The sequence below is a fragment of the Enhydra lutris genome, unplaced genomic scaffold, assembly GCF_002288905.1.
Source record: "Enhydra lutris kenyoni isolate GAN:26980312 unplaced genomic scaffold, ASM228890v2 scaffoldscaffold19, whole genome shotgun sequence".
Classification (NCBI taxonomy): Eukaryota; Metazoa; Chordata; class Mammalia; order Carnivora; family Mustelidae; genus Enhydra; species Enhydra lutris.
Genome location: NW_019154103.1, coordinates 5,214,732 through 5,242,133, shown reverse-complemented (window position 1 = coordinate 5,242,133; position 27,402 = coordinate 5,214,732). Strand labels below are relative to the sequence as shown.

General features: G+C 41.8%; 1 protein-coding gene across 1 annotated transcript in view; it reads left to right on the top strand.

Annotated features, from left to right (window-relative positions):
* LOC111148285 (arylsulfatase B) overlaps positions 1 to 27,402 on the top strand; it is a 168,872-nt gene that overhangs the window by 22,137 nt on the left and 119,333 nt on the right. Inside the window, exons 3-4 of the mRNA XM_022504765.1 lie at positions 2,542 to 2,732; positions 10,542 to 10,749. Coding sequence (XP_022360473.1) covers positions 2,542 to 2,732; positions 10,542 to 10,749 — 399 coding nt within the window. The remainder of the gene's footprint in view (positions 1 to 2,541; positions 2,733 to 10,541; positions 10,750 to 27,402) is intronic.

Genomic DNA, 27,402 nt, shown 5'->3' with positions numbered 1-27,402 from the left:
GCTAATTTTGGCCATTCTAACTGGTGTAAGGTGGTATCTCAATGTGGTTTTAATTTGAATCTCCCTGATGGCTAGTGATGATGAACATTTTTTCATGTGTCTGATAGCCATTTGTATGTCTTCATTGGAGAAGTGTCTGTTCATATCTTCTGCCCATTTTTTGATATGATTATCTGTTTTGTGTGTGTTGAGTTTGAGGAGTTCTTTAGAGATCCTGGATATCAACCTTTTGTCTGTACTGTCATTTGCAAATATCTTCTCCCATTCCGTGGGTTGCTTCTTTGTTTTTTTGACTGTTTCCTTTGCTGTGCAGAAGCTTTGATCTTGGTGAAGTCCCAAAAGTTCTTTTTCCCTTTTGTTTCCTTTGCCTTTGGAGACATATCTTGAAAGAAGTTCCTGTGGCTGATATCGAAGAGGTTACTGCCTATGTTCTCTTCCAGGATTCTGATGGATTCCTGTCTCACGTTGAGGTCTTTTATCCATTTCGAGTTTATCTTTGTGTACAGTGTAAGAGAATGGTCAAGTTTCATTCTTCTACATATAGCTGTCCAGTTTTCCCAGCACCATTTATTGAGGAGAATGTCTTTTTTCCACTGTATATTTTTTCCTGTTTTGTTGGAGATTATTTGACCATAGAGTTGAGGGTCCATATCTGGGCTCTCTACTCTGTTCCACTGGTCTATGTGTCTGTTTTTATGCCAGTACCATGCTGTCTTGGTGATCACAGCTTTGTAGTAAAGCTTGAAATCAGGTAACGTGATGCCACCAGTTTTATTTTTGTTTTTCAACATTTCCTTAGCAATTTGGGGTCTCTTCTGATTCCATACAAATTTTAGGATTATTTGCTCCAGCTCTTTGAAAAATACCGGTGGAATTTTGATCGGAATGGCATTAAAAGTATAGATTGCTCTAGGCAGTATAGACATTTTAACAATGTTTATTCTTCTGATCCAAGAGCATGGAATGGTCTTCCATCTTTTTGTGTCTTCTTCAATTTCTTTCATGAGTGTTCTGTAGTTCCTCGAGTACAGATCCTTTACCTCTTTGGTTAGGTTTATTCCCAGGTATCTTATGGTTCTTGGTGCTATAGTAAATGGAATCGATTCTCTAATTTCCCTTTCTGTATTTTCATTGTTAGTGTATAAGAAAGACACTGATTTCTGTACATCAATTTTGTATCCTGCCACGTTACTGAATTGCTGTATGAGTTCTAGTAGTTTGAGGATGGAGTCTTTTGGGTTTTCCATATAAAGAATCATGTCATTTGCGAAGAGAGAGAGTTTGACTTCTTCATTGCCAATTTGGATACCTTTTATTTCTCTTTGTTGTCTGATTGCTGTTGCTAGGACTTCTAATACTATGTTGAACAAGAGTGGTGAGAGTGGGCATCCTTGTCGTGTTCTTGATCTCAACGGGAAGGCTGTGAGCTTTTTCCCGTTGAGGATGATATTTGCTGTGTGTCTTTCATAGATAGATTTTATGAAGTTCAGGAATGTTCCTTCTGTCCCTATACTTTGAAGCGTTTTAATCAGGAACAGATGCTGGATTTTGTCAAATGCTTTTTCTGCATCAATTGAGAGGACCATGTGGTTCTTCTCTCTTCTCTTATTAATTTGTTCTATCACATTGATTGATTTGCGAATGGAGAAACCCCTTTTCTACCAGCAGTCACTCCCCATTTTCCTCCAACCCCACCAGCCCTAGGCAACCACTAACATAATTTTTGTCTCTATAGATTTGCCTCTTCGGGACATTTCCTAGAAATGGAATCATACAATATGCAGCACAGCTTATCTTAATATTTTAGGAAAATATGGGACATTTGCAGAAACAGCTTTAGTTGAGTACACCCATTTCCTTTCATGTTTACATTCAAATTGTGGCATAGGCAGTCCATGCCATTTACATCAGCGGCGAAAATGAGATCATGGTTGGTAGAAAAATCTACTTCAGTTTGATCTTTTCGTTCTGTTAAATTGTCTAGGGCTCCTGTTTGGAAAGGTTTGTGTTTTCCACCAGTGGGTGTCAGCATCTGACTAAAGATGATTCCTCCCAGCACTGCTTCTCTAAATAACCTTGAAGCCAGTCTCCCAAGGTCAATATCAACATTATTTGAACGCTGTGTTTATTTATGTGATTACCTCAGAGTAAAAACTTGTAAGAAATCACATTAACCATATGCTGTTTTTGCCATTAGATATCTTTAAAAGATTAAGATTTTATCACCTTTACTGAATTTAAACTCTGATTTTTTAAAATGGATTTACTTGGAATCATCCACTTTGAGAGTTACATGACAGAGCCTTGTGTCCTAAAGACTTGACTGAGGAGGAATGAACTTGAATTTTTTTACAGTAACATTTTAATGCCTCCTGCTAGCAAATATAGAGATGTTAAGAAGTGGTGCTCTGATTAGCCTTGTCATTTGATTAGCCTTGTCATGGCTAATCAATTGCACTAGGCAATTAAATGCTGAAACATTAGTTTGTTTAACAAGTTTTATGCTATGCTGACTACTTTCATCTCCCATTCTTGTTGTAGGTTATCTCCTAGGTAGTGAAGATTACTATTCCCATGAGCGCTGTACATTAATTGATGCTCTAAATGTCACACGATGTGCTCTTGATTTTCGAGATGGTGAAGAAGTCGCAACAGGATATAAAAATATGTATTCAACAAACGTATTTACCGAAAGAGCTACAGCCCTCATAGCTAACCACCCACCAGAGAAGGTAAGTCTTGCATCTTTATCGATATCAAAATTGTGTTAAGATAGCATCTCTTCAGGGACGCCTGGGTGGCTCAGTTGGTTGGACGACTGCCTTCGGCTCAGGTCATGATCCTGGAGTCCCGCATCGGGCTCCCAGCTCCACGGAGAGTCTGCTTCTCTCTCTGACCTTCTCCTCGCTCATGCTCTCTCTCACTGTCTCTCTCTCAAATAAATAAATAAAATCTTAAAAAAAAAAAAAAAAAGATAGCATCTCTTCAGGTGAGTGTAGGAAAAAGGTGCTTGTTGGGGGAAAAAAATCTAATAAATTCTAGGGGAGTTGTTTTCAAATTTTGGAGTGTATTGGTATCTGCCTGGGGAGCATGATAAAAATAGAAATTCCTGGAACCCCTCTTTAAAGGTCTGATTCCTTAGGTCTAGGGGAAATCCATACATCAGGATTTTATTTTATTTATTAATTAATTTATTTTTATTTTTATTTATTTTTAACGTGGGGCTTGAATTCATGACCCTGAGATCAAGACCCGAGCTGAGATCAAGAGTCACAGGCCTAACTGACTTAGCCACTTGGGTGCTCCCACACATCAGCCTTTTAATGAAACTCATCAAGGTTGACTCTGACACCAAGGGTCCTCAGATGACGCTTTGAGGAATACTGGGTCTACAGTATTTTGGTAGATACATAGTTTTATAATTTTGGTGTATTATGTGCATGTGCTATAAGCAATTAGTATGTTGACTTTTTAAAATGATAGGCTTGTGTACACGATGAGGCTGTATTATGGCAAACTTTCTGTTAAGAGATAGACAGACTTTGGGTTCAGGGCAAGTCCTCTTTGTATTTGGCCTCCCAAGGTTATTTTGGCTATTCTAGATATTTTGCATTCTTATGTTAATTTTAGAATCACCTGGTCAGTTTCTACCAAGAAAGTTCCTGCATGGATTTGGATTTCATCCACTTCCTTTTGGATTTGCTTCTGTAGAACAACATGGGGAGAATGAATGTCTTAACAATATTAAGTCTTTCACTCCATGAATGTGGTATACCGATGAGCCATGTACTAAAATCTTATGACTTAATCTAAAGGTAGAAATGGAAAAGAGTGTGAATTGCCCTAAACGTTTTTGTAGCTGTTGCTGTTGTTGACTGAGGGTTACCTTCATAAACTAAATTCTCTGAATATACGTTTGAAATTGGGTCACAGATTCATCTTGTCAGATATTGGTCCACAGTGTGGCTTCATTAAGACTTGCAGTAGCACACTGATGAAATTAGTCCTTCAGTAAGACCCTGATGTAGCAAATTACAGAATGTGCAGTATTACCTGGTGCTCCTAGTTTTCTGCACTTTGCTTCTTTGACAATTACTGAATGGCCTCAAGGCAGATCACAGTTTGGGTTTAGGTTTGTATATCTGTTCAGAAGCGGTACCTGGCAGGTGACTCCCTTTTTGACATAGTTTCTTCCTGGCTTTGCCTTTGCCTGTTATAACTCAGTATTGGAGGTCTTCCCTTGTATCTGTCCTCAGCCCACCTTGGGCTGACGTCTTGGAGTAGCCACACTTCCTGCGGAACTTGGAAGATCAGAACACTCTCTTACATATGTGGACATATGCAGGTTTTAAACAGGGGAATCTGGGTGGCTCGGTTGGTTCAATGTCTGCCTTAACAGGATCCTGGGATTGAGCCCTGCATTGGGCACCCTCTCAGCGGGGAGTCTGCTTCTGCCTCTCCCTCTGCCTCTCCCCCTACTTATGTGCATGCTCTCTCTCTCTCTCTCTCAAATAATTAAAGTCTTTTTTAAAAAATGTCAATCTGAACCAATTTTCAGAGAGCTGGAAAGATAACTGTGCTAGGTAATTGGTTTATGTTCTCAGTTTTCTTCTGTATGGTAGGTGTTTTATAGATAGTGTTGAAAGCCCAAAGAACAAGATGAGGTCTTAAGGGAATTGTGGTTCTTGTTCTTTCATTTGAGTTAGGCACCCTATTACAGATAAGCAAACAAGAGACTTGTTCAAGGTCACAGAGCTACTGAGAGTCCAAACCAGAATTTAAACCCATGCTGTTTGACTACCAAGCTCAGTGCACTCAACAGGCATCCCAAGTTCACAGCTCATATCCGAGACTGGATGTTATTAGCCCCAGTGTATGATTCAGCTTGACAGTTCCAATCTTGACAGTGTATCGGGCTTATCTGAAAAGCTTGTAATAAAGACCAATAACAAATATTGTGATTTATTCGTGCTGGTGGGAGGATATCATTGGTATTTAATTACCTCTCTGCCCCCATCTCCCTCCCAGTGGTGATTCTGAATGTGCCGGCACTATTGACCCCCCTCAAACACAGGGGACAAGCTCAAGCCAACTGCCTTTTCCAGCTTATAGTAAAACACCACCTTAATCATGCAACAGCTATAATACGCCTACAGTAAAAATGAGTTCCCAATAGGCAACAATGGAGTATTTTCTCACAGTGCCTGTAACATTAATCGGATAAGAGGAAGCAGCTGGGTGAAATAGTTCTTTGTGGGTGGGCTGCCTTATCTGGTGTGCTGCGGGAAGCACGGGAACTGGGGGAAATGAGTCCCGAAGAGCCCGCAAGCCATCCAAACTCGAGTTAGTAATAGAGTGCTGCTCATAGGTAGCATTATGGGAATTGCCAGATGAGAGGATGGGGACTTTCCAACAGTGTCTGAAATATTCTGAAGCAGTGTCCAGCATTCCCCACGTCCTCAAGGTAGAGCTTCAAGTGTAGACATAAATGAATGAAATAATCAGTACCAAGGAACAGCCCCAGAATGTTTGTTTAAGACACAAATGCAGACATTTACATTTTCAGTTCTCAGTAAAATGATGCATCCCATAGTTCCAGGAGCTGGGCTTTTCCTCATTTTATCCCAATGTTGAATCTAATTCTGTGCTAATTCCTTAGGTGCTCTATAGAGACTATAGCATAAGTAACTTGTCCTAAGATGGAAATCATTATAGAAATACACATGAAGTATCCACAAGCCATCTTAAAAATGTGCCTATTTTAAAGAGCACTTGAGGGGAAAAGAGCATATGGAGGTATTTTGTAACAGAAACACAGTTGGTGCTGGATTCAGGGAGATACTGCTAATAGCCATGGCACATGTGTTGGGAGGGAATGTCTTTTTTTCTCCAGGAAAATTCCCTTAGTACTAACACAACAGTGTAAAAGCAACATGTCCATAACATATCCTTCAGTTAAAAATAGTACCCCCCCAACACTCTGCAGAATAAAAACAAAGGTTTTTTCTCATAAACCGAATCTACTAGAAGCTTCTTTTTTTTTTTTTTTTTAAGATTTTATTTATTTATTTGTCAGAGAGAGAGAGGGAGAGAGAGCGAGCACAGGCAGACAGAATGGCAGGCAGAGGCAGAGGGAGAAGCAGGCTCCCTGATGAGCAAGGAGCCCGATGTGGGACTCGATCCCAGGACGCTGGGATCATGACCTGAGCCGAAGGCAGCTGCTTAACCAACTGAGCCACCCAGGCGTCCCTACTGGAAGCTTCTTAAAGCAAATGTGAATTTCTAGTGGTAGACATTTTTTCCTGACATGAGTTGGAAAGAAATGTCTTAATTTGAAAGCCAACAATAGAGCAATGATTTAAAAAATGCATCCTCTATTTTGAAATTTTACACTTTAAATTAGGAAAATATACTAAAGAAAGTAAGACTTCCTTCCTCACTGGGATCTGTTTCTTAGCATGGGGAGGATATTTAGAGTAGGTATTAGGAGACCTATGGCATAATAAGAAAAGGAAAAGAACCCTTAGCATCTTACTTACACGCTAACAACTTTAGGCAATAATGTCATAGTTTGTGTAATACTTAAGCATTTGGTCATGAGTCCCCTCTTTGACTCTGTTTTGTATTTCTAAGGATCCTGAAAGGGTTATAGTTAGGGTTGCTGGAAAGGCGGTAGCTGTAACTGGCTTGGTCACAGCAGGGACCTTGACCCAAGAAGGAACAAGAGAAAGATCAGGGTCCCGCATAGACCTGGAGGTCCGTGGAGGTCAAAATCAGCTCCAGTATTACCATGTTTTGAATCTTAATGTCTGTCAGGTCAGAATGTGCCCACGGGTCTCCAAAGGCTGAGGCATGCCTGGGTTGGAACTCAAGTCAGTAGATAGCATAGTAATACTGAGTCTGTCCTCAGGATGGCAGCTGCTTGCTTTAGGTCAACAGTGAGCTGAACCTACATAGGCAGGTATGGGGAAATCAGCTTTGTATGTTCACTGTGCAGCAAGGATCTTACCTCAGCTGGCTGCAGGCCAGTTGGTTGTGTTGCTTGGGCCTCACCTTATTAATAGGGCTGCACTGCACATCATTCTGCCACCTCCTGACGAACTGATGTGTGTCTGTCCACCCACACACTGAATGGTCCTTGATGACTGCTGGTGACATGGGGGAAAAAGATCACTTGTTTTGTTCGAGGTGTTCCTTGTAAGTTTGTAAGAAACTTGTAAGTTTCTAGGATGTGGTTGGTGGCAGTGTGAGGCCCTTGCAGGGCCAGAGATGGTCACAGTCCACATCCCTCAGAGGTGCTTTTCACTCCCTCTTCTCAGCTATATTCCTTCTGTTTGAACCTAAACAAGCTTGACCCCTGGAAAAATGGGGGAGTTGCTGCAGTTTTATAAACTTTGACCCCTCAAGAGTAAGGGGTCCCTAAGGAAACTAATAACAGGTAATGTTCTGCTGTATTTAACAAAGTGAGTAGAATGATTTCCAGATTGACTACTTGGGGTTTTTTGTTTGTTTGTTTTTATTTGACAGAGAGAGACACAGTGAGAGATGGAAAATAAGCAGGGGAAGTGGGAGAGGGAGAAGCAGGCCTCCCACAGAGCTGGGAGCCCAATGTGGGGCTCCATCCCAGGATGCTGGGATCAGGACCCGAGATGAAGGCAGATGCTTAACGATTGAGCCACCCAGGCACCCCTGGGTTGTTTTTTTTTGTTTGTTTGTTTTTTTTAAGATTTTATTTATTTATTTGACAGAGAGAGAACATAAGCAGTGGGAGCAGCAGAGGGAGAGACAGAAGCAGGTTTTCTACTGAGCAGGGAGCCCTATGTGGGACTCCATCCCAGGAGCCTGGGATCATGACCTGAGTCCAAGGCAGATGCTTAACTGACGGAGCCACCCAAGAGCCCCCATACTGAATATTTGTAAGAGTCTCTAATGATGGTCTGAGAATCATGCCCCCCCCCACCCCATGTGGTCGTAAGCACTCCTCCCTGGCCATCACCTCTAGAGATCACTTACTGGCTGGGAATACCCTGCCTCCTTTCTGGCTGGGAATACCCTGCCTCCTTTCCCCTTTCTCTCCTTCACTGTGTGCTTTGCTACGTTGCCGCGAATGACCCGGATGAGCGCATCTTCTTCCTCCACCCCTGCCCAGCGAAGCCCCGCCTGGGTCACGGGCTGCTGACCTAAGTAAGTGAAGCCCCTCAGGGAGAACAGTGGGGAGGCTCTAGGAATTGGACAGCACTTGAGAGTGAGGCCTCCGTTTCATGCTCCAGCTGTTCGTTACCCGATGGAGTATGGGCAAGGAGTTGTTGGAGTTCTGATTCTTAAAGAATATTATTTTTTTAGACCACGGAGTTTTATGTGGTATTTCCTGATTTTAAAAACAATATGTGGGCCCCAAACTGTGGTAGCCTTCCAATTATAATCCTGTCCCCATCCAGACCGTGGCTGGTGGTAGGGCTTGGTTTGACCCAGTGCTGAGGTCCCCGACGGCTGCTCCCGCTGCAGACCCTCGCCTTCACCGCGGGGCCCACCGATGCCCCGGAGCACCTATCCGCCCCTCCAGGCGTCTCAGCCCAGCTTCCTTCCTCACCACCGCCCCTCCGGCAGGGCATGTGCTGGGGTTCCCTGGACTGTGGTCTGGGGGAGCTTAGAAGTGCTCTACGTGTGGCTGGAGTATAGAGGGTGTGTGTTGGGGGGGGGCGCTGGCAGAGCTAAAGCAGTGTCAAAGATTGCAGTATTGACCTCTGGAGTTGCGACCTGGAATGTTCTCCTGTGGACGGGTTAGAAAAATGAAGCCTAGGTTCTAGTTATCAGAGTTATCATTCCATCACCTAACCTCCTTCGAGAAATAGGTTTTAAAGTGATGACTTTGATATGTAACAGCTGTTTTTAACACTTGGATTTGGGGGAAAAGGTGTTGCCAAGTTCTAAAGATCTAAAGATCTGAACTAAAAATAATCTTTTGGGTATCTTTTTGAGCTCTCTATATGTATATTCCTTACTCTATCTAGCAAGGTGTATAATACAGAATTTTTTTTTTTAATCTCAACAGTAATGAAGAATGAAATATGAGCCACCCCCCACCCCAGTCTGGTTTCTAACTTTTCCCCATTCATTTATGAGATTTAAATGCCTCAAATACTTTAACAGAATTGTGTTATTATTCTTGGGTTGAACCCTTGTTGTCTCTTTGAGGGTTTTCAACCCATTAAGGAATTCTGTAGGAGCTCAATGAAGAAGAGTGTTTTCAGAAAGGCTCGTTAAAAAAGGAGAGGCTGGAATACCACTAATGTTAAATGCTATAAATTGGTGTAAAAGGTAAAAGGTAAAACTCAGCGTATCACAATCCTGAGTTTCCAGGAATTAAATTGGGATTATGTTTGGTCCTTGATCAAAGACTAGCAAGGTATGGTGTTCACTTGTTCTCTCATATGAAAAATCCTAAACTCTCTCCGAAAGTGTGGAAACTTTTAAAAAAATATTTAATTCATTTATTTGACAAAGAGAGATCACAAGTAGGCAGAGAGGCAGGCAGAGAGAGGGGGAGGCAGCCTCCCCACTGAGCAGAGAGCCCAATGCGGGGCTCGATTCCAGGACCCTGAGATCATGACTCGAGCTGAAGGCAGAAGCTCAAACCACTGAGCCACCCAGACGCCCCCCCCCCCCCTTTTTTTTTTTTTTTTTTTTGGCAAAAGCAATAAACTAAAGCATCTCTTGGTACATATCTGCACCATAATGGTGGAGTTTCCCATAAGAAATTGCTCTGCAATTAATATGAACATGGACAAATCCTATAACCTTTCTAAGCCCCAGTTAACTTATCTGTGAAATGGATGTAACAGGCTGGATTTGAGTATTATATGAGACAGAATATGTAAATCAGTATCATAGTATCTAGCACATAAACAACATTTAATATATAGTTGTTATTATTGGTATTATTATTATTTGTTTGGATCAGAGCCTTCTAGGCCATTTTAGAACTCAAGTTTTTATTTTTAATTTTTTGTCTTGTGTCTTTTGTTACATTTTTAGTATCTATTGATGCTAATAGTTCCCATGCCATAAAATTCACCCAATTAAAGTATATAATTCAGTAGTAAATTCATAAGGGTGTACAAACATCACCACAATCTAAATTTAAAATATTTTCATCACCTCAAAAGAGACCTCATGTCTGTCAGCACTCACCCACCCCTCCTCTTCCCCCCACCACCCCAGCTCGCTACAGCTATAGGCAACTTTTGAGTATCTTTTCATGAGCTTATTGGTCATTTGTATATCTTCTTTGAAAAAATGTCTATTCCAGTTCTTTTCCCATCTCATAATTAGGTTAATTGTCTTTTTTTTTTACTGAGTTGTAAGAGTTCTTTTATATTCTGGATACAAGTCCCTTGTCAGATAAATGATTTACAAATATTTTCACGGCATTCTGTGGTTTGCCTTGATATTACTTTTATTAACTGATAAATCTGGACTTCTGTCTCTGTATTTAAGGCTTTCATACCCTCCTATCTGATTTGCATAAACTCTCTTTCCAGCCTCTATTTCTCTACCTTGCTCTTCAGTCTGTCCACGAGCCCCTGCAGGTCCCCGAGGAATACCTGAAACCATACAAATGTATCCAGGATAAGAATAGACATCACTACGCAGGAATGGTGTCTCTTATGGATGAAGCAGTGGGAAATGTCACGGCAGCCTTAAAAAGCCACGGGCTCTGGAACAACACGGTGTTCATCTTCTCCACAGGTAAGTCTGTCAATAGGAAAATCATCTCTTGGCAAAGCCCAGGATGTGGTATTCGATAAACGGAATGAAGACAAATTGTTGCGTTTAGCAGTTCCTTATTAAAATAAATGTTAACTGTGCGAACGGAGACATGATAATAATGGGTAGAAAAATGTGTCTAAGGGAAAGAATTATGGGCCTTCCCCCTCTTCCTTCAGATATCAAAATATTCTGGCAGAACGCTTGAAAACAAGCTCTCACCACCCGCGTGAGTATGAGCAGACGTCACTCCGACGCAGATGAGCCGGGCAGTGAATTCCTAGAGTGGCTTGTTCTCTGCTGTTTCTGCGGCCCAGGCGTCCTCTGTGACTAGGACTTGTGCTGAGTAGAGTGGTTCCGTATGAGAGAGACAGATTGTGACATTAAGAAGACAGATGAGAAATGGAACCATTTAAATCGAGGCTCGAGTGGCCAAGTATAGATTTTTTTTTGTACTAACATTGTTTTCTGAGAGTAAAACTCATACACGTTGATTAGAGAAAAAGCAGAAAAGAAGAAGGAGGAAAGAAAGTGTTTGAAAATAATTTTCATTCTGGCAGTGCCCTTGTGATTCTTCCTCTGTTAGACTCATGGTTTTTCTTCTGTCTTGTTAGGCACAGTTTGATAAAATGTCCCTGTAATGAGCGAATGGGTGTAGATCTTGGTTTACTTATGCTAAGCACTCCGAGAACACTTTGTATCTGAAACTAAAGGTGCCTCTTTTAATGGGAACTATTCTTGTATTATTTATTTCAGAATTGTTTGACCTTCCATCCTATCTTTCTTCTAGTCTCTCTTTATAGAACTTCTATTATTTGGTTAGTAGATTATCCTCTAATTTCCTTATTTTTTTCCAAACTCTCCTGTTTATTTTTTTCTACTATTTGGGAAACTTCCTTATCATTATTTGGTAACCTTTTCTGTTAAATTCATTTTATTTGTTTTTTTTAAATTTTTAAAAAGATTTTTATTTATTTGACAGACAGAGATCACAAGTAGGCAGAGAGGCAGGCAGAGAGAGAGGGGGAAGCAGGGTCCCTGCTGAGCAGAGAGCCCGAGACACGGGGCTTAATCCCAAGAACCTGGGATCATGACCTGAGCCGAAGGCAGAGGCTTTAACCCACTGAGCTACCCAGGCGCTCCTATTAAATTCATTTTAACTGTTATATTTTTTCATTATCAAGAACTCTTACTTTCTGATAATTCCTTTTTTATAAAGTTCTGTTTTACTTTCTATGTAATAATTTCATTCTTCAAAGCCTGTGGTCTTAGCTATTAATTGTGTGTTGGTGTGAGTGTGTGGGTAGATATGTGTATACACACGTGTATGTATGTGTGTATATATGTGAGCCCACATATATATTTTTACGTTTGCTCATACTCCCAGCATTGCCTCTCTTCCTTCTAAGGCCATTTGAATCTTCTTTGGCCTGTCTTTTATGAAAAAGGCAAATCCCTGGTGATCCTTGACTAAAACCTAAAAATGTGATTGGAAACTCCAAGGGTGAGGATAGGACTTGTCTTCTGGTGAATTTTATTGTAAAGTGACAACATGAGGCCTGTGTGATGACATGTTGAGGAATTAATGTGGGTATTCTACTCATAGTTTGTGTTTTTTGTGGTGTGTGTGTTTAGGGGAACATTTTCTCCACACCAGACATTTTCATTATGCCGAAGTGGGTAGATTTTTCATTTGCTTCAATCTGATAGGCTTTTTGTTTTTTTTTAAGGGTAGTTCTGTTTTGGGGATACCTGAATGGCTCAGTGGGTTAAGAGTCCACTTGATCACATTGGCCTTCCTGTTCCATGGGGAGTCTGCTTCTCCCTTTTCCTCTGTGCCCCCCACCCCCAGCTTGTGCTCTCTGTTGCTCTCTCTCTCAAATAAATAAGTAAAATCTTGAAAAAAAAAAAAGAGTAGTTTTGTTTTGCTTTTAATCAGGCATTGTTATTGGATCTAGCATTTATTGAGTGCCTACTCTGTGTAGGACAGTGTTTAAAGTGCTTGACATGACCTAGCTCAGTTCATTCTCACAATAATACCTGGGGACTACTATTATCCCACCATGCAGATGTGAGAACTGAAGCACAGAGGGGCTAAGTAACCTGCCCAAGGCCACACAGCCAGGCAAAGCCAGGCAGCAACCTTTCTGGCTCCACGGCTGTCTGCTGAGATGATGCCGATGATGATCTAGATATTCTTATTGGATCTCACGATATAGCAGAGCTTTCCCCATGGCTTGCTGCCATATTGATCTGTTGAGGAGCCTGGGCACGGCAGGAAAGGCATCACTCTGAGGAGGTTGCTTCACTGGGATACAACACTCCAAGTTTCTGAGCATGCTCTGCTATGAAACGAGCTGAATGGGAGATACCATGTGTCTCCCTCCAACCTCCCCCAAACTTCCCCTCTCCCGGAGAAATGGAGACATCTTATACTTGATTCCTTATAAGATCTCTCATATTCTGAGAGTCTTCTCACTTTACTTTATTTTGAGCAGCATGGTAAAGCACTTTAATCAGGTCTGGAACCGAATGCTTATAGAGGTCATAGAAAGAATCAATAAGAAAGGAGGCCAAGACATTTAATACTGATTTAGTAATCATTCCCGGGAAATGACCTCACAGTTGCAAGAATTGAAAGTTGTAAGTTTACAAAGCAAGCCTTTGTTGTACAGATCACAGTTATGCAATTTAAGGATAAATGATATCCTGAAATGAAAATGTATCCTACGTAGACTGCAAAGTGCTCAGATAGAAGTAGAGACAGTACCTCTGGAAAACTGTTAAATATCTCCAAGTGGCTCCTGTGACAATGGTTACTGCTGTCGAGGATGCTTGGGAAGAGGGGCCATAACATGTTTTCATGCTATGTGAGAGTTAGAAAGAAGCAGTATTTTACAATCTTTTCTTATATAATTTCAAATGCATTGTATAACCGTATTTTACATAGTTGGCTCTTTCATAAACATCCATAATGTATTATTTATTCAGGTTGTCAAAAATAATTTTTGAAGCTTTGCATGAAGGTAACAGGAATTACCTTCTAATAAGGCTGCTGTGTATACTAACCCTATGATATATTAATAGGTACCTTAATCTGGGACCATCTTTCCTTTGTCTCGCTAAATCCGATTTAATCATGTATATGTCCATTTTTTATACTGCTGAATTCACTTTGCTATGGCTTTATTTAGGACTTCGTCGATTCAGAAGGGAAAGTGGGGTTGGAGACTTCTCCCTGTTGGGTCTGTTGTCTCGGTTATGCTAACTTCATTTTAAAATGCCTGGGATGATTTTTTTTTCCTTCTTTTTTTATGCTCTGGAACAGCTCACAGATTGTTTGAAAGAGCTCTCTGGTTGGGCTGGTCCCTGGAACGTTTTTTGGAGGATTTTTCTTCTTTAATTATCTCCCTAGCTTAAATTTTTTTGCTGAGTTACAGCTAGGTGTAGGTCTTTTAAAATATTTAAGAATTAATTTTGCCTCATCTGTATGAGCCCTTTGATCTGCAGGCTGAGATTATTTTTTGCTTTGAAAGTTTTCCTTGTACATATTTTAGCTTATTGCTTTAGTTCTGCTCAATTTATTTCTCAAAAACAGCTTTAATTAATAGGTTGAATCGCTGATTCAGCTTCTCTCACATTATTTTCAGTTCTCTCCCCTTTTTTCTCAGTCTTCTGGATCTCCTCTGCATTATCTGTCAGACATTTTTGCCACTTGGCTTCTGTTCTTTAGGATCTCCAATGTCAATTATTATCAACTGTAGTTTTAGTTTCTTGCAATCCTTCCTTTGCCTCAGTGCAGTTCCCTTTTCTTCTACACTTGTAATAATAATAATGATAACAACAACAACAACTACACCACTGCTTGTTTACTGCATACCCAGGCACTGTTCTAGAGCCTTCCTTACACTTCCCATTATTGGTCATGTTGTTAGCGTTAAAGCTCAAAGCAACCTTGAGTTTAATCTTGTGAAATAGGTTTCACCTTGGTTTAGGTTTCACAAGGTTTAACCTTATGAAATAGTTTCTTTATCCCCATTTTATAAGTGAAGAAACCAGAACTTAAAGAGGTTACATGATTTGCCCAAGGCTACTGTTATGGTCTGAATGTGTCCATCCCCAACTCACATGTGGGGGTCAGAAGGTGGGCCTTTGGGAGGTGATTAGGTTACATTAGTAACCTAATGGTTAGGTGTTTTGTGCTTTTATAAAAGTCACCCCAGAGCGATCCCTAGCATCTTCCTCCATGTGAGGACACAGCAAGAGGACACCGGCTATGAACCAGCAAGAGGGCCCTCACCAGAAGGTGACCTCCTGGGTGCTTGATCTTGGTCTTCCCAGCTTCCAGAACTGAGAAATAAATTCCTGTTGTTTATAAGCCTCCTGGTCGGTGGTTTTTGTTAGAGCAGCCGAATGGACTAACAAATGGAAGAGTCAGAATTTAAGTGTAGATCTACTTAAGGTCGATACCTATTAGCCATAATCAGCTGAGCTTTTGCATCTCTTCTTTTCCTTTTTAGTTCATTCCATGGTCCCTTACCTCTACTTTGGGCTTTCTGCATTCCTATTCATAGAACTATGCTTCTCCTGAATCTTTCTGAATAGACCTCTGCTAGAATCTTCATTTTCATTCTAAATCATTATCAGCTATGTATTCTTCCTCTGAGTATAGGCAGTGATGGATCTGTCCACACAGAGTATGTGGCCATCTCTTGGCCTCTGATCATGGTTCTCTGGTTAATTCCTTCTCAAACCTGTCGTTTATGGTCAGGGTGATGTGCACAGCTTCCACCAGTCCCAGTGGCCTTGGGCATTGAGCGTTCTACACTGCAGTGAATCTGATTGATGTACTTGACATTTTCTTCCCTTTTGACTACCTGGTTCTTGGAAATGCTAGAAGAACCCCAGCGTCCACAGCTACCAGTCTCTTCTGATCTCCATACCTTCAGGGCTTCACTTCAGGGGCATTTCCCAGGACACAGTGTGCCCCAGTGTCAGATCCTTTTCTTCTCCTACTCATTGTTTTCTGGGAGATGTGATCTCTTACTGCATCTAGAAAAGGGAGGAGGCAATAACTCTCTGGTCACGTCAAAAATTAGCACTGTCCCCTCCCAGGCTGCAGTCCTGCAGGTGGGCAGGGTGGCCCCATGTCACGAGGCAAATGGGAGTTGCCAGCCCTTGTTTCTTCAGCCCAGCTTCTTTGGCCTAACTGCTTATAGAAATTTCTCCCAAGAGTCTCTTGGGTATTACAGGTTGTCCTTCAGCCTTGGTTTTTCACATTGTGATGAGTTTACATCTCATTCTAACTCATCACAGCTTATTTTCCATTGTCTTCTATGTCTGTGTTATTTTAGTAGGATATCGCTGGAGAGCAGCAGCATTCGTGGCTGGTAGGAAGACACCATTTTAACCACGGCTCCTGTCACCAGGCTGATCTTTACAGTTGCTAGATTCCAGGAATCTTCACTGAAGTCTGACCTTGAGTAAAATGAGCTAAAATCAGAGTCCACTCTGGAGCAACTAGATCATGAATTAAAACTAGGAAAACGGATTCTAAAACCTTGAAGAGAAAACTGTAATTGATTTCAACATCTTTATGTAGCCATTATATATTTATATCAACTCTTATCAGAATAACCAGTTTCCCTCACATGTGGAGAAGAGTTTGGCCAGGAGGAGAAACTTTATTGCAGTTCTTCCTCTGGAGACTTTTTCCTGTGTTCTTTGACAGTTTCATTGCCTGAAGTGGAATTTAGTAATGTGCTATAATAATGTGACTAAAACCCAAGAAAACGGGGCCTGGATCTGGCTGATTTTAGAGCAGTGATTCATTTCTTCCACTTTTCTCACTTGACTTCGCTTAGCACCGCCCTATTTTGTAGGCATGAAAATACTGGGTACATCTAAACATGTTGGATCCATTAGTACAAGAAACCCTGAAATAACCCTGAATAAACTAGCTCCATTTCGTGAACGGTCGAGGCAAAGGCATATGTGTTTTAGAATTAGATGTTTGGGAAAGCTGACTTTTTTCTTTTATTAAATCTCCTTTTATCTCCTTATCTCCTTTTATCTCCTTTTATCATCTGAGGGGGATCCCCGAGGCTTCTCTGTCTTCATTATCTGAAAATTCGAGGTGGTTCTTCTGAGTTTGCCACCTCAGGACCACCTGCAGAAGTGGGGAGTTTGTTAAAAATGCAGTCTCTAAGGACATGGCTGCATGACATTGTGACTGTACTAAAATGTGGCTGAAGTGGATGCTTTATTTTTTTTCTTATCCAAACATCTTTAATGTTTCATATGACTTAGCATATTTTATTTCATTTTATTTTTACAAGTCCCATTCATTTTTAATCTTCTGTTATACAGTCTTCCTTATATCCATTTTACTTATTTAATTTTTTTAAAAGATTTTTATTTGTTTATTTGACACCCAGAGAGAGATCACAAGTAGGCAGAGAGGCAGGCAGAGGGAGAAGGGGAAGCAGGCACCCTGCTGAGCAGAGAGCCCAATGCGGGGCTCAATCCCAGGACCCCGAGATCATGACCTGAGCCGAAGGCAGAGACTTAACCCTCTGAGCCACCCAGGCGCCCCTTATTTAATGTTTTTATTTAAATTCCAGTTAGTTAACATACAGTGTAGTGTTAGTTTTGGGTGTACAGTGTAGTGAGTCAGCAATTCCATTCATCACCTGTGCTCATCACAAGTGCCCTCGTTCATCCCCATCACATATTTCACCACCGCCCCCCCCCCATATAACCATCAGTTGGTTCTCTATCATTAAGAGTCTCTTTCTTGGTTGTCCCTCTTTCTCTCTTTTTTTTTCTCTTTGCTCATTTGTTTTGTTTGTTAAGTTCCACATGAGTGAAATCATATGGTATTTGTCTTTCCCTGACTGACTCATTTCTCTTAGCATTATGCTCTCCAGCTCTGTCATTGCAACTGGTGAGATTTCATTCTTTTATATGGTTGAGTAATATTTCATTGTGTGTGTGTGTTTATGTATGTATGTATATATGTATATATACATATAATTCCATGTCTTCTTAATCTGTTCATCAGTCAGTGGGACACTTGGGCTGTTTCCATAATTTGGCTATTGCAAATAATGTTGCTATGAACATCAAGATGCATGTATCTCTTTGAATTAGTATTTTCTGGGTAAATACCTAGTAGAGCAATTGCTGGATCATAGGGCAGTTCTGTTTTTAACTTTTGGAGAAACCCCCATACTGTTATCTAGAGTGGCTCTAGTAGTTTGCACTCTCACCAACAGTGCCAGAGGGTTCTCTGTCTACATCCTCACCAACATATGTTACTTCTTGCATTGTTGATTTTCACCATTTTGACAGGTGTGAGGTGATAGCTCATTGTAGTTGTGTCCTGTATTTCCCTGAGAAGTGATGTTGAGCGTCTTTTCATGTGTCTTTGGCCATCTGTGTGTCTTCTTTGGAGAAATGGCTGTTCATGTCTCCTACCCATTCTTTAAAAATTTGAGACAAGGAGAAAAAGAGAGAGAGAGAGAGCATGAATGGGGGCAGGGGAGCAGCAGAGGGAGAGAGAGAAGCAGATTCCCTGATGAGTAGGGAGCCCAACATGGGGCTCGATCCCATGACCCTGGGATCATGACCCGAGATGAAGGCAGCCACTTAACCAACTGAGCCACCCAGGTGCCCCTGTCTTCTGCCTATTTTTTAATTGTATTATTCATTTTAGGGGTGTTGCGTTTTGTAAGTTCTCTACATGTTTTGAATACCCTTTATCAGATATGCCATTTGCAAATATCTGATATTTTCTCCCATTCTGTAGGTAGTCTTTTTGTTTTTTGATTGTTTCCTTTGCTTTGCAGAAGCTTTTTATTTTGATGAAGTCCCAATAGTTTACTTTTGCTTTTGTTTCCCTTGCCTCAGGAGCTGTGTCTAGAAAGAAATCACTATGGTGATTTGGTCAAGCTCAAAGTTACTGCCTGTGTTCTCTTCTAGAATTTTTATGTTTCAGGTCTCACATTTAGGTCTTTAATCCATTTTGAATTTATTTTTGTGTATGGTGTAGGAAAGTGGTCCAGTTTCATTCTTTTGCATGTTGCTCTCATTTTCCCAGGACCATTTGTTGAAGAGATCATCTTTTACCAGTTGGATAGTCTTTCCTGCTTTGTCAAAGATTGATTAACCATATAGTGGTAGTTTCATTTCTGGGTTTTCTATCCTGTTCTATCCTGTTGGTATATGTGTCTGTCTTTGTGCCAGTATCATACTGTTTTGTTCACTGTAGCTTTGTAATGTAACTTGAAATCTGGAATTGGGATGTCTCCAGCTTTGTTTTTATTTATGAACTGTATACTTTAAAATGGCTAATTTTATGTTATGTGAATTTCACCTCCATTTTTAAAAATGCAACTTCTCAGACTTTATAGACTTGCCAAATCGGAAATCCTGAGGTCTGGGTCTAGGAATCCTTATTTAAAAAAAATAATCTAGGTGATTCTTCTGTATACAAAAATTTGAGAACCTCAGATCTCAGGTAACTTACTCAAACCTCAAGAATTCACCTAACAAGGAATGTATATATGTTTATTGTATACATCGTAATTATTTAAATAGCTTGTATATATAATATACATATATGCAGAAGTCCAATACGTACGTATGTATACATATACATCTACAAGTGGTGCTTGAATAATTAAGGGCACTTGGGCAGCTGAAAATCCACACAGAACTTTTGACTCCCCAAAAACTTAACTTCTAATAGTCTGTTGTTGACCAGAAGGCCTACCAATAACATAAACAGTTTATTAACACATATTTTGTATGTTATTTGTATTGTATACTATATTCTTGCAATAAAGTAAGGTAGAGAAAAGCAAATATTATTAAGAAAATCGTAAGGAAGACAAAGTACATTTATAGTACTGTACTATATTTATTGGGGAAAAAATCTGCATATAAGTGGACCCAGAAGTTCAAATCTGTGTTGTTTAAGGATCAACTATATGTGTGTGTTTTGTGTGTGTATATAAATTTATACATACATATATATAAAATGTATACATTATATAAAATAATTATATAAAATATATACCAGAAACCATCTGGATTTGAAGTTTAACCTCTTCTGAGTGTTTTCACTTCAGGTAAATGTACCCATTTCTAGGAACAGACTTGAAAAAATCTAATAAGAAAAATAAGAATAAGAATAAAAATAAGAATAAGAAAAATGGAGGCGCCTGGGTTGCTCAGTGGGTAAAAGCCTCTGCCTTCGGCTCAGGTCATGATCTCAGGGTCCTGGGATCGAGCCCCTCATCGGGCTCTCTGCTTGGCAGGGAGCCTGCTTCCTCCTCTCTCTGCCTGCCTCTCTGCCTACTTGTGATCTCTGTTTGTCAAATAAATAAATAAAATCTTAAAAAAAAAAAAGAACAAGAGAAATTTAAATTATTCCGCTCTCCACACCGCTAGTACATATAATTACAACCTTGGCAAATTAATGCCACTTTTTTTTAACGTGTGATTATTTGTGTTGTTAACAAATATCTCTTATCCCATTGTAAGCATAGCATTCTGCTATTTGTATACAACGATGACCCTCTGAGTCCTTCTCCGGTAGGATATGACCAGCGTTGAAGCCCCAGCTTCCCTGCCAGTTAGTCATGTAGACGGTAGCCTCAGTTTCATGATCTGTTGAATGCAGGTTGGCTGATCATTCATTTATTTACTCAGTCTCTCCCTGTAGATTGAAAATCAAACAGGACATAGTTCCAGCCCTCGGCAAACTCAAAGCTAGTGAGGCAGACAAGCAGATGTATGATTGCGATGCTGTGGAAGCGTGTTGGGGTGGGACCCTGAGTATTGTGTGCACATAGTAGGAGCACCTGCCAGAGCCCAGGGGCCTGGGGGCTTTCTGAGATTTCAAGGTTGGGAATGAGTTGGCCAGATAAACAGTGTACAGTTGGGAGAAGGACTGAACAGCATTCTCCGCTGTGGGAAGGGAACAGGAACAGGGGCAGAGGGGAGAGAGCAGTTCCATAGGAGGCTCAGCGGGGCTGGCGCCCAGAGGGCAGGCAGGGGGATGGCCAGGTGGGAGGCTGGAGAGCGTGGCGGGAGAGCCTGTGTGCAGCCCGGAAGCCATCTCCAAGGTACAGTGAAAGCTGTAGGGAGGCATTGACAGGTTTTCAGCAGGATCAGATTTTCATTTTAGGGTCAGTGTGGAGCATAGTTGGAGGCAGGCAGACCTTTTAGGAGGCTGCCACAGTGAAGGTGGTAGGAGGCTAAGGAGGGGCTGAGTGAAGGCAGGGGGGAAATTGATGGTGGTGAAAGGGCAGATTGAAGAAATATGCAGGAGAGCTTGGACCGGTTATCCCTGAGTTCTTGTTACTAGGAGAGTTCATTGCTCTGTCATTCTGCATTCAAATACCTTTTGTCAGGGCTGGTGATAGCCTTGGATGGAGGCATCCTTTCCGCAGCAGTGGGATGCCTGTGCGGAGAGCCGCAAGAGTGGCCCATTTCTAGGAACAGACTCATGTGGCCCGGAAGCCCGTGTGGGCCACAGAGCACAGATCCACAGTCCTCCTGAGACCGGGCGCAGTTCTGTGATAGTATTTAGCAATGTGCAGAAATGGTTTGGTTGTCGCAGTGACTTGAGGGTGAAGTCATTTGAAGGATGGGCACCTGCAGTGCTCAGGAGAATTTCCCTAACACAGACGTACGTCACCACTGAAGAACAGACCGGATCCCGCTCAGCAGCACATTTCTACTTGACCAGAGTGACTTCTGACGGAACCTAAGCTTTGGATGTTATTATCTGAGCCTTGACAAAGTACATCAAAATACATCATTTAGACAAAAATACATCATTTAGGGGCGCCTGGGTGGCTCAGTGGTTTAAGCCGCTGCCTTCGGCTCAGGTCATGATCTCGGAGTCCTGGGATCGAGTCCCACATCGGGCTCTCTGCTCAGCAGGGAGCCTGCTTCCCTCCCTCTCTCTGCCTGCCTCTCTGTCTACTTGTGATCTCTCTCTGTCAAATAAAAATAAATAAAATCTTAAAAAAAAAATACATCATTTAGTTTCTTAAACAGAGCAATAGAGAATCTTAACTAATTCTCCTAAATCTCTCATCTTTCCTCCCTCATATATTGAATCCTCTTAGGAACGGGTACTAGCAAATGGAGAACTCCTCCACCACTGAAATGTCCTCATGCAGTTGGCAGGCTTGTAAATGCTGTAGAAATTCTGTCCCAGGGGCGCCTGGGTGGCTCAGTGGGTTAAGCCTCTGCCTTCAGCTCAGGTCATGATCTCAGGGTCCTGGGATGGAGCCCTGCATCGGGCTCTCTGCTCAGCAGGGAGCCTGCTTCCCTTCCTCTCTCTCTGCCTGCCTCTCTGCCTGCCTGTGATCTCTCTCTCTGTCAAATAAATAAATAAAATCTTAAAAAAAAGAGAAAGAAAGAAAGATTAATTCTGTCTCAGGAACAAAGAAGGCTGACTGCTGGTAAGCCAGTCTCTGGTTCTTCAAACACTTAAATGCATTTCTGACAAAGCTAAGGAAAACCTGTTAAGGGAATCAGTCATACAGTATGTCCACACTTTCTTTTTGCAATTGTCCCTTTATTGAACACATCTACCATAGAAGGAGATAAGAATACATGGTTTAAAACTGTGAGACTAGAATGATGTTTCCCCCAGCCAGAAGTCATGAATCCATTTTACCTCTTTAGACTTCATATGTTAAGGTCTATGCTGAAAGACTGTTGGATCACCTTAAAATATTATTATTAATAGTAGTAATCATACAGATTTATTCATTAGTATACTGAGAGAAAATGATAACTAAAACATTTTAAGGGCTCCCAGAACAATCTTGTGTTTGTAGTCTCTGTGACAAACCATTGAATCCATAAGCTCAGAGTCTAAGGCGAAGATGCTTCTCATTCCCTAAGTTTATCAGATAGATCTCCGAAATTTTATTATATTGCTTATGATTGGCCATGATATAATATTGCATCATTGATATTTTGAATTTTTTATCATGAGAAACATGAAATAATCTGCATTTTCATACTTCTAGGAGTTTATGGGTAACGGAAGACACATAATGCACTGAGCATAATTATTGACAAAATTGCAAGAAGCTTTCCAATTGATTTTGGTTTACTTCTGCTTCTTGTTTTTCATTCCATTTTAGAGGCCACATTTAAGATGGATCCATTTCTTCTGTTGTTTACTCCTCCATACTCACTGGAGGCAAAACTCCCTGGGAAGAGGAGAGGGGAGTTAGGAGGACAGCCTGCTGTGGAGGAGAAAGCTGGGTGAAAGCAGATTCTGTCTGGAAGCAGTCCCGTGGGCACCGAGCTCAGCAGGGGAAAGGGGCTGAGCTAGGTCACTGCAAGCTGTGGGGGCAGAGACCTGTCAGCAGTTGGAGGATGAAAGAGGGGACGAAGCGGTTTAGGAATTACTAGTTTGTGAATCACCAGAAAGGAGACTGGATTGCAAGTATTTTTGGTCTGGAATTTTTTTTTTTTAAATCTATGTTAGTAATAATAGATGGAAGATTCAAATTTAGGTTTCAAAGGAGGGACTAGTACATTTCAGTTGAAAAACAAAGGCTGTATATTATTTATATTCACATTTTCTAGAATGTGAACATGGGGGTTTATTCCAGAGGGTTTTAAGAAAACAACAGTAGCCAAAATGTGTTCACACGGCTAACTTTTCACTACAGAAGAACCCAAACGGTCTGATTCGTCCCTGTTTTCCTGCGCACGCGTGGGGTTCTCCTGGAGGCGGTGGTAACGGCTACGCCTGCGTGTGGCTGTATTTGAAAAGAGGCATTTACCTGAAATGTACAGAGTTCCGGGACTAGCTTGTGCCTGTGTCCTGTCCCAGGTTCCTTCTCCACTCTGGCTTTATGCGGTGACGCTACGGCTGTCTAACTTGGTCTGAAGCCCTGTGGGAGCCGAGGACCGATTCCTGACCCTTCCTTCCAGGGGTCGTGGAGACTTGCTGGTCTACCAGGGTGTGGGGACCAGGGCCTGGCTCTGCGGGAGATGGCCCTGCTGTGCTTGGCCTCAGACCGGCCGACAGCCTCTGCTTTCAGAAGCATAAGACCCCCTGTCCAGGCCCAAAGCAGTAAGAAAAATATATTTGAAAAAAACCCCAGTTGCCTGTCTTGCTGACTTTGGCAGTTAGGTGCAAAGCGCCAACAAAGCGTGGCATACAGAAATTCTGCCTTGCAGGCTTGTTCCCTTCTTACAGAGCAACCTTTAACCTTATGGGGCTCTTTTTTTCATGTTTTCTTAATCAGAAAATATTTCAGAGATTATTGGCACCACAGGTTTATTTCTTCCCAGCAGTTTTCACTCTAAACCAACAGTAATCTCTATGATCTCCTCTCTGTTTTTCTCTCACAGTAGGGGCCACAGTTAATCAGCCTCCTCTAAGATGACTGTTCCAAGTACAGTGATTTTTTTTTTCTTTTATCATTTCCATCCCAGAGGACTTTCTTACTTGTACGGATTCTTAAAAAATAAAATAAGGGTTGTCTCAAAAATTTGAACACACATGAAAAATGATGTCCACGGCTATGGAGACTACCAAAAAACAACAACAACAACAACAAACCCCAACAAACAAAAACTGTATCTCTGTCCTCAAAACAGCCTGTGATCTGGTGACATATTCTGACAGACACACACAAAGTAGTCAAAAGTGTAAAAGAAGTGGGGCTGAAGGGAGAAGGGAGTGCTGTGTTTGGACTGAGAATGCCAGCTTTATGGAGCCACTTTATTTTTTTAATGTATTTTAAATAAATTTATGTAAATTTTAAATTTAAATTTACATAAATTTATTTAAATAAATTTTAAATTTATTTGAGAGAGAGAGAGAGATCACACACGTGAGCGAACGGGGGAAGAACAGAGGAATATTAAGAGACTCTGCTGGGCATGGAGCCTGAGGAGGGGCTCGATCTCAGCACCCTGAGATCATGACCTGAGCTGAAACCAAGAGTCAAATGCCCAATCAACTGTGCCATCCAGGCTCTGCAGGAGCCACTTTAAGTTAAAACCCCACTTTGGTGTCACGTTTGCTGTTAGAAGGTGCTTCTCAGGTTCATAGCTAACAGTGCAGACTACATGGTGGGGCATGCGGACGGTCCAGTCTCTGGGAGCAGCCTGTGTGCAGTACGGAGTTCCCATCTGGGAATCCCGGAAGGAGTGGAATGATTAGTGTTTGTGGCAGGTTGTGATCATCAGGGTGTTGCCAGGTGAGCTCACCTGACCTGGAGAGATCATTTGTCTTCTTGGTGACGAGAATGAGTAAGCATGATGACTCTTTTATTTGAGATAACTGTCTGCTGAGGTCTCCAGAGGAGGCCGGAAGCTAGATGAGATAGGGTCTCTCTTAAGGAACACCCAGTGTGGTGGGAGTGGTCTTAAATTCAGATTTCCTGGGAATTGGGAAGGCCAAGGGTACAGTTTAGAAAAGTCCTTTCCTGGGGCACTTGGGTGGCTCAGTGGGTTAAAGCCTCTGCTTTTGGCTCAGGTCATGATCCCAGAGTCCTGGGATCGAGCCCCATATCGGGCTCTCTGCTCAGCAGGGAGTCTGCTTCCTCCTCTCTCTCTGCCTACTTGTGATCTCCGTCTGTCAAATAAATAAATAAAATCTTAAAAAAAAAAAAATAAAAGAAAAGTCCTTTCCCATGTCTGTGGCTCTGACACCAGGACCTAGAAGGTCTTGTGTTTATTCCAAGGCACCTAGGCTGAAAATCATTTAGTGTAGGAGAAATGCTACTGGTAGTAGTGAGTGGTCAGGAGCAGAACAAAAAGTACATTGAGCCATTAGTCCAACTCAGTGTCCAGCACAGAACTCAGGGAATGTTTGCAGGTGGAGAAGGGTACATGCATTATAGCCATAACACAGGCCATCATTTCAGGGTCATGTGGGTGGAATAGAAGCAAGTTTAGAAGAAGGAGCATCTAGATGGGGGCCACTAGGGGCATTTTATAGGAGAAATGGGACAGAAATTAAACTGTGCTTGAATAATCAGGGACTTATGGGTAGGTGAATGGAAAGAGTGAGGAGGACATTTTGGGCATGGAGAGAGGCCTGAGCAGACACGCAGGAGGAAGGACGCAAAGGTGTGTTCTGGGCTTGGTGACTAGGCCAGTCCAGGCTTACCATTGGCGTTCAAAGGGATACCCAAAACCACAGTACAAATAGGATGCATCTTCTAGAAACCTTAATTTTGCTTTTAGATATAGAAGAAAAAATACATAACTTAACTGGCTAATAATTTAAAATATTTAAAAATTAAAACAAAGGCAAATTTTGGAACAGAATACAATTTTACGGATCCTGTAAAGTTCAAAATCTCAGGTTTCTGCTCTTTTCTTTTGATCCTTTGATGGAAGAATTAAAAATTTTTTTGAGAATCAACTCCACATTCATCCACCAAAAAAAAATTGCCCACTAATCCTTACTTAAAGCTTGAGGCAGGAGCTGTGTTTCCTCATGGGTGCCTGGAGTGGGGTTTTGGGGTGGAGGGCAGGTGGTCCAGCACTCAGCTGGAGATTCTGCTTGGCTGTTGAATGCCAGTAGGAGGCCCAGGCTCTCTCACACTGCGTATCCTGGATGGCAAATCCTGATGGTGGTTAGCGTGGGCTGCCTCCAGAATGTGCCACACAACAGACATGAAGTATCTTCGTGCTCTCGTCGGGGTGTGGAATCTGCACTCTTGCTGAGAAGCCAGGGAGTCCTGGCTGCCTCCTAGAAGGAAGGGTATTCAGAGGCCCTTCCGGAGCCTTCAGTTCTTTCCTTTCTCACCTGCTGGTCCTCAGCCCTGCTACATTCCTGTGTCTGCTTCTCCAGCCCGGCTGGCTCCCAGCACTCCCCAGGCCCAGGCCCCCTGTGCTAGTGCTTTGTCTTTGGTATGTTTGGGTTGTGAATCATTAAATAGATTAGATCACAGATTCCGGTTTTTCCTGGGCAAAGGCTGTCCCTCCCTTTCAAAGCTGTCTCCGGCTTTGCCCAGCTTTGAGAAAAGACTACAGGCAGCATCTCTGAGATAGAGTAGCCTCACAGGCCAGCAAGAGGCAGAATTGTCAGTGGGTGAAAGAGCCTCTAGACCTATGTTTACCGTTTCTATTTTAATTTCCATGTATTCTGGCGTGTGTCACATTGATTTTGTTACAAGACTTTCATTTTTTCCTTTTTTAAAAAATTTTGTTTATTTATTTGACAGAGAGAGACACAGTGAGAGAGGGAACACAAGCAGGGGGAGTGGGAGAGGGAGAAGTGGGCTTCCTGCAGAGCAGGGAGCCTGATGTGGGACTTGATCCCAGGACCCTGGGATCATGACCTGAGCCGAAGGCAGATGCTTAATGACTGAGCCACCCAGGCACCTGTTACAAAACTTTTTTTGTTATAATGTCAAACTTTGCCCAGGGTTATAGACTGCTTTCTTGTATCATGGTCATCTACTCACATGTTAAAGGAATTAAGAAAAACCTAGAAGAACTCAGTTAATCCAGTACTAAAGAGTGCCCTGGCTTTCATTATTCAGGAGAGAAAAGGATCTAGATCTGAGCTGTCCGGTGGTGACCACTGGCCACCAGTGGCTACCACGTATTTGAAATGTAGCTAAT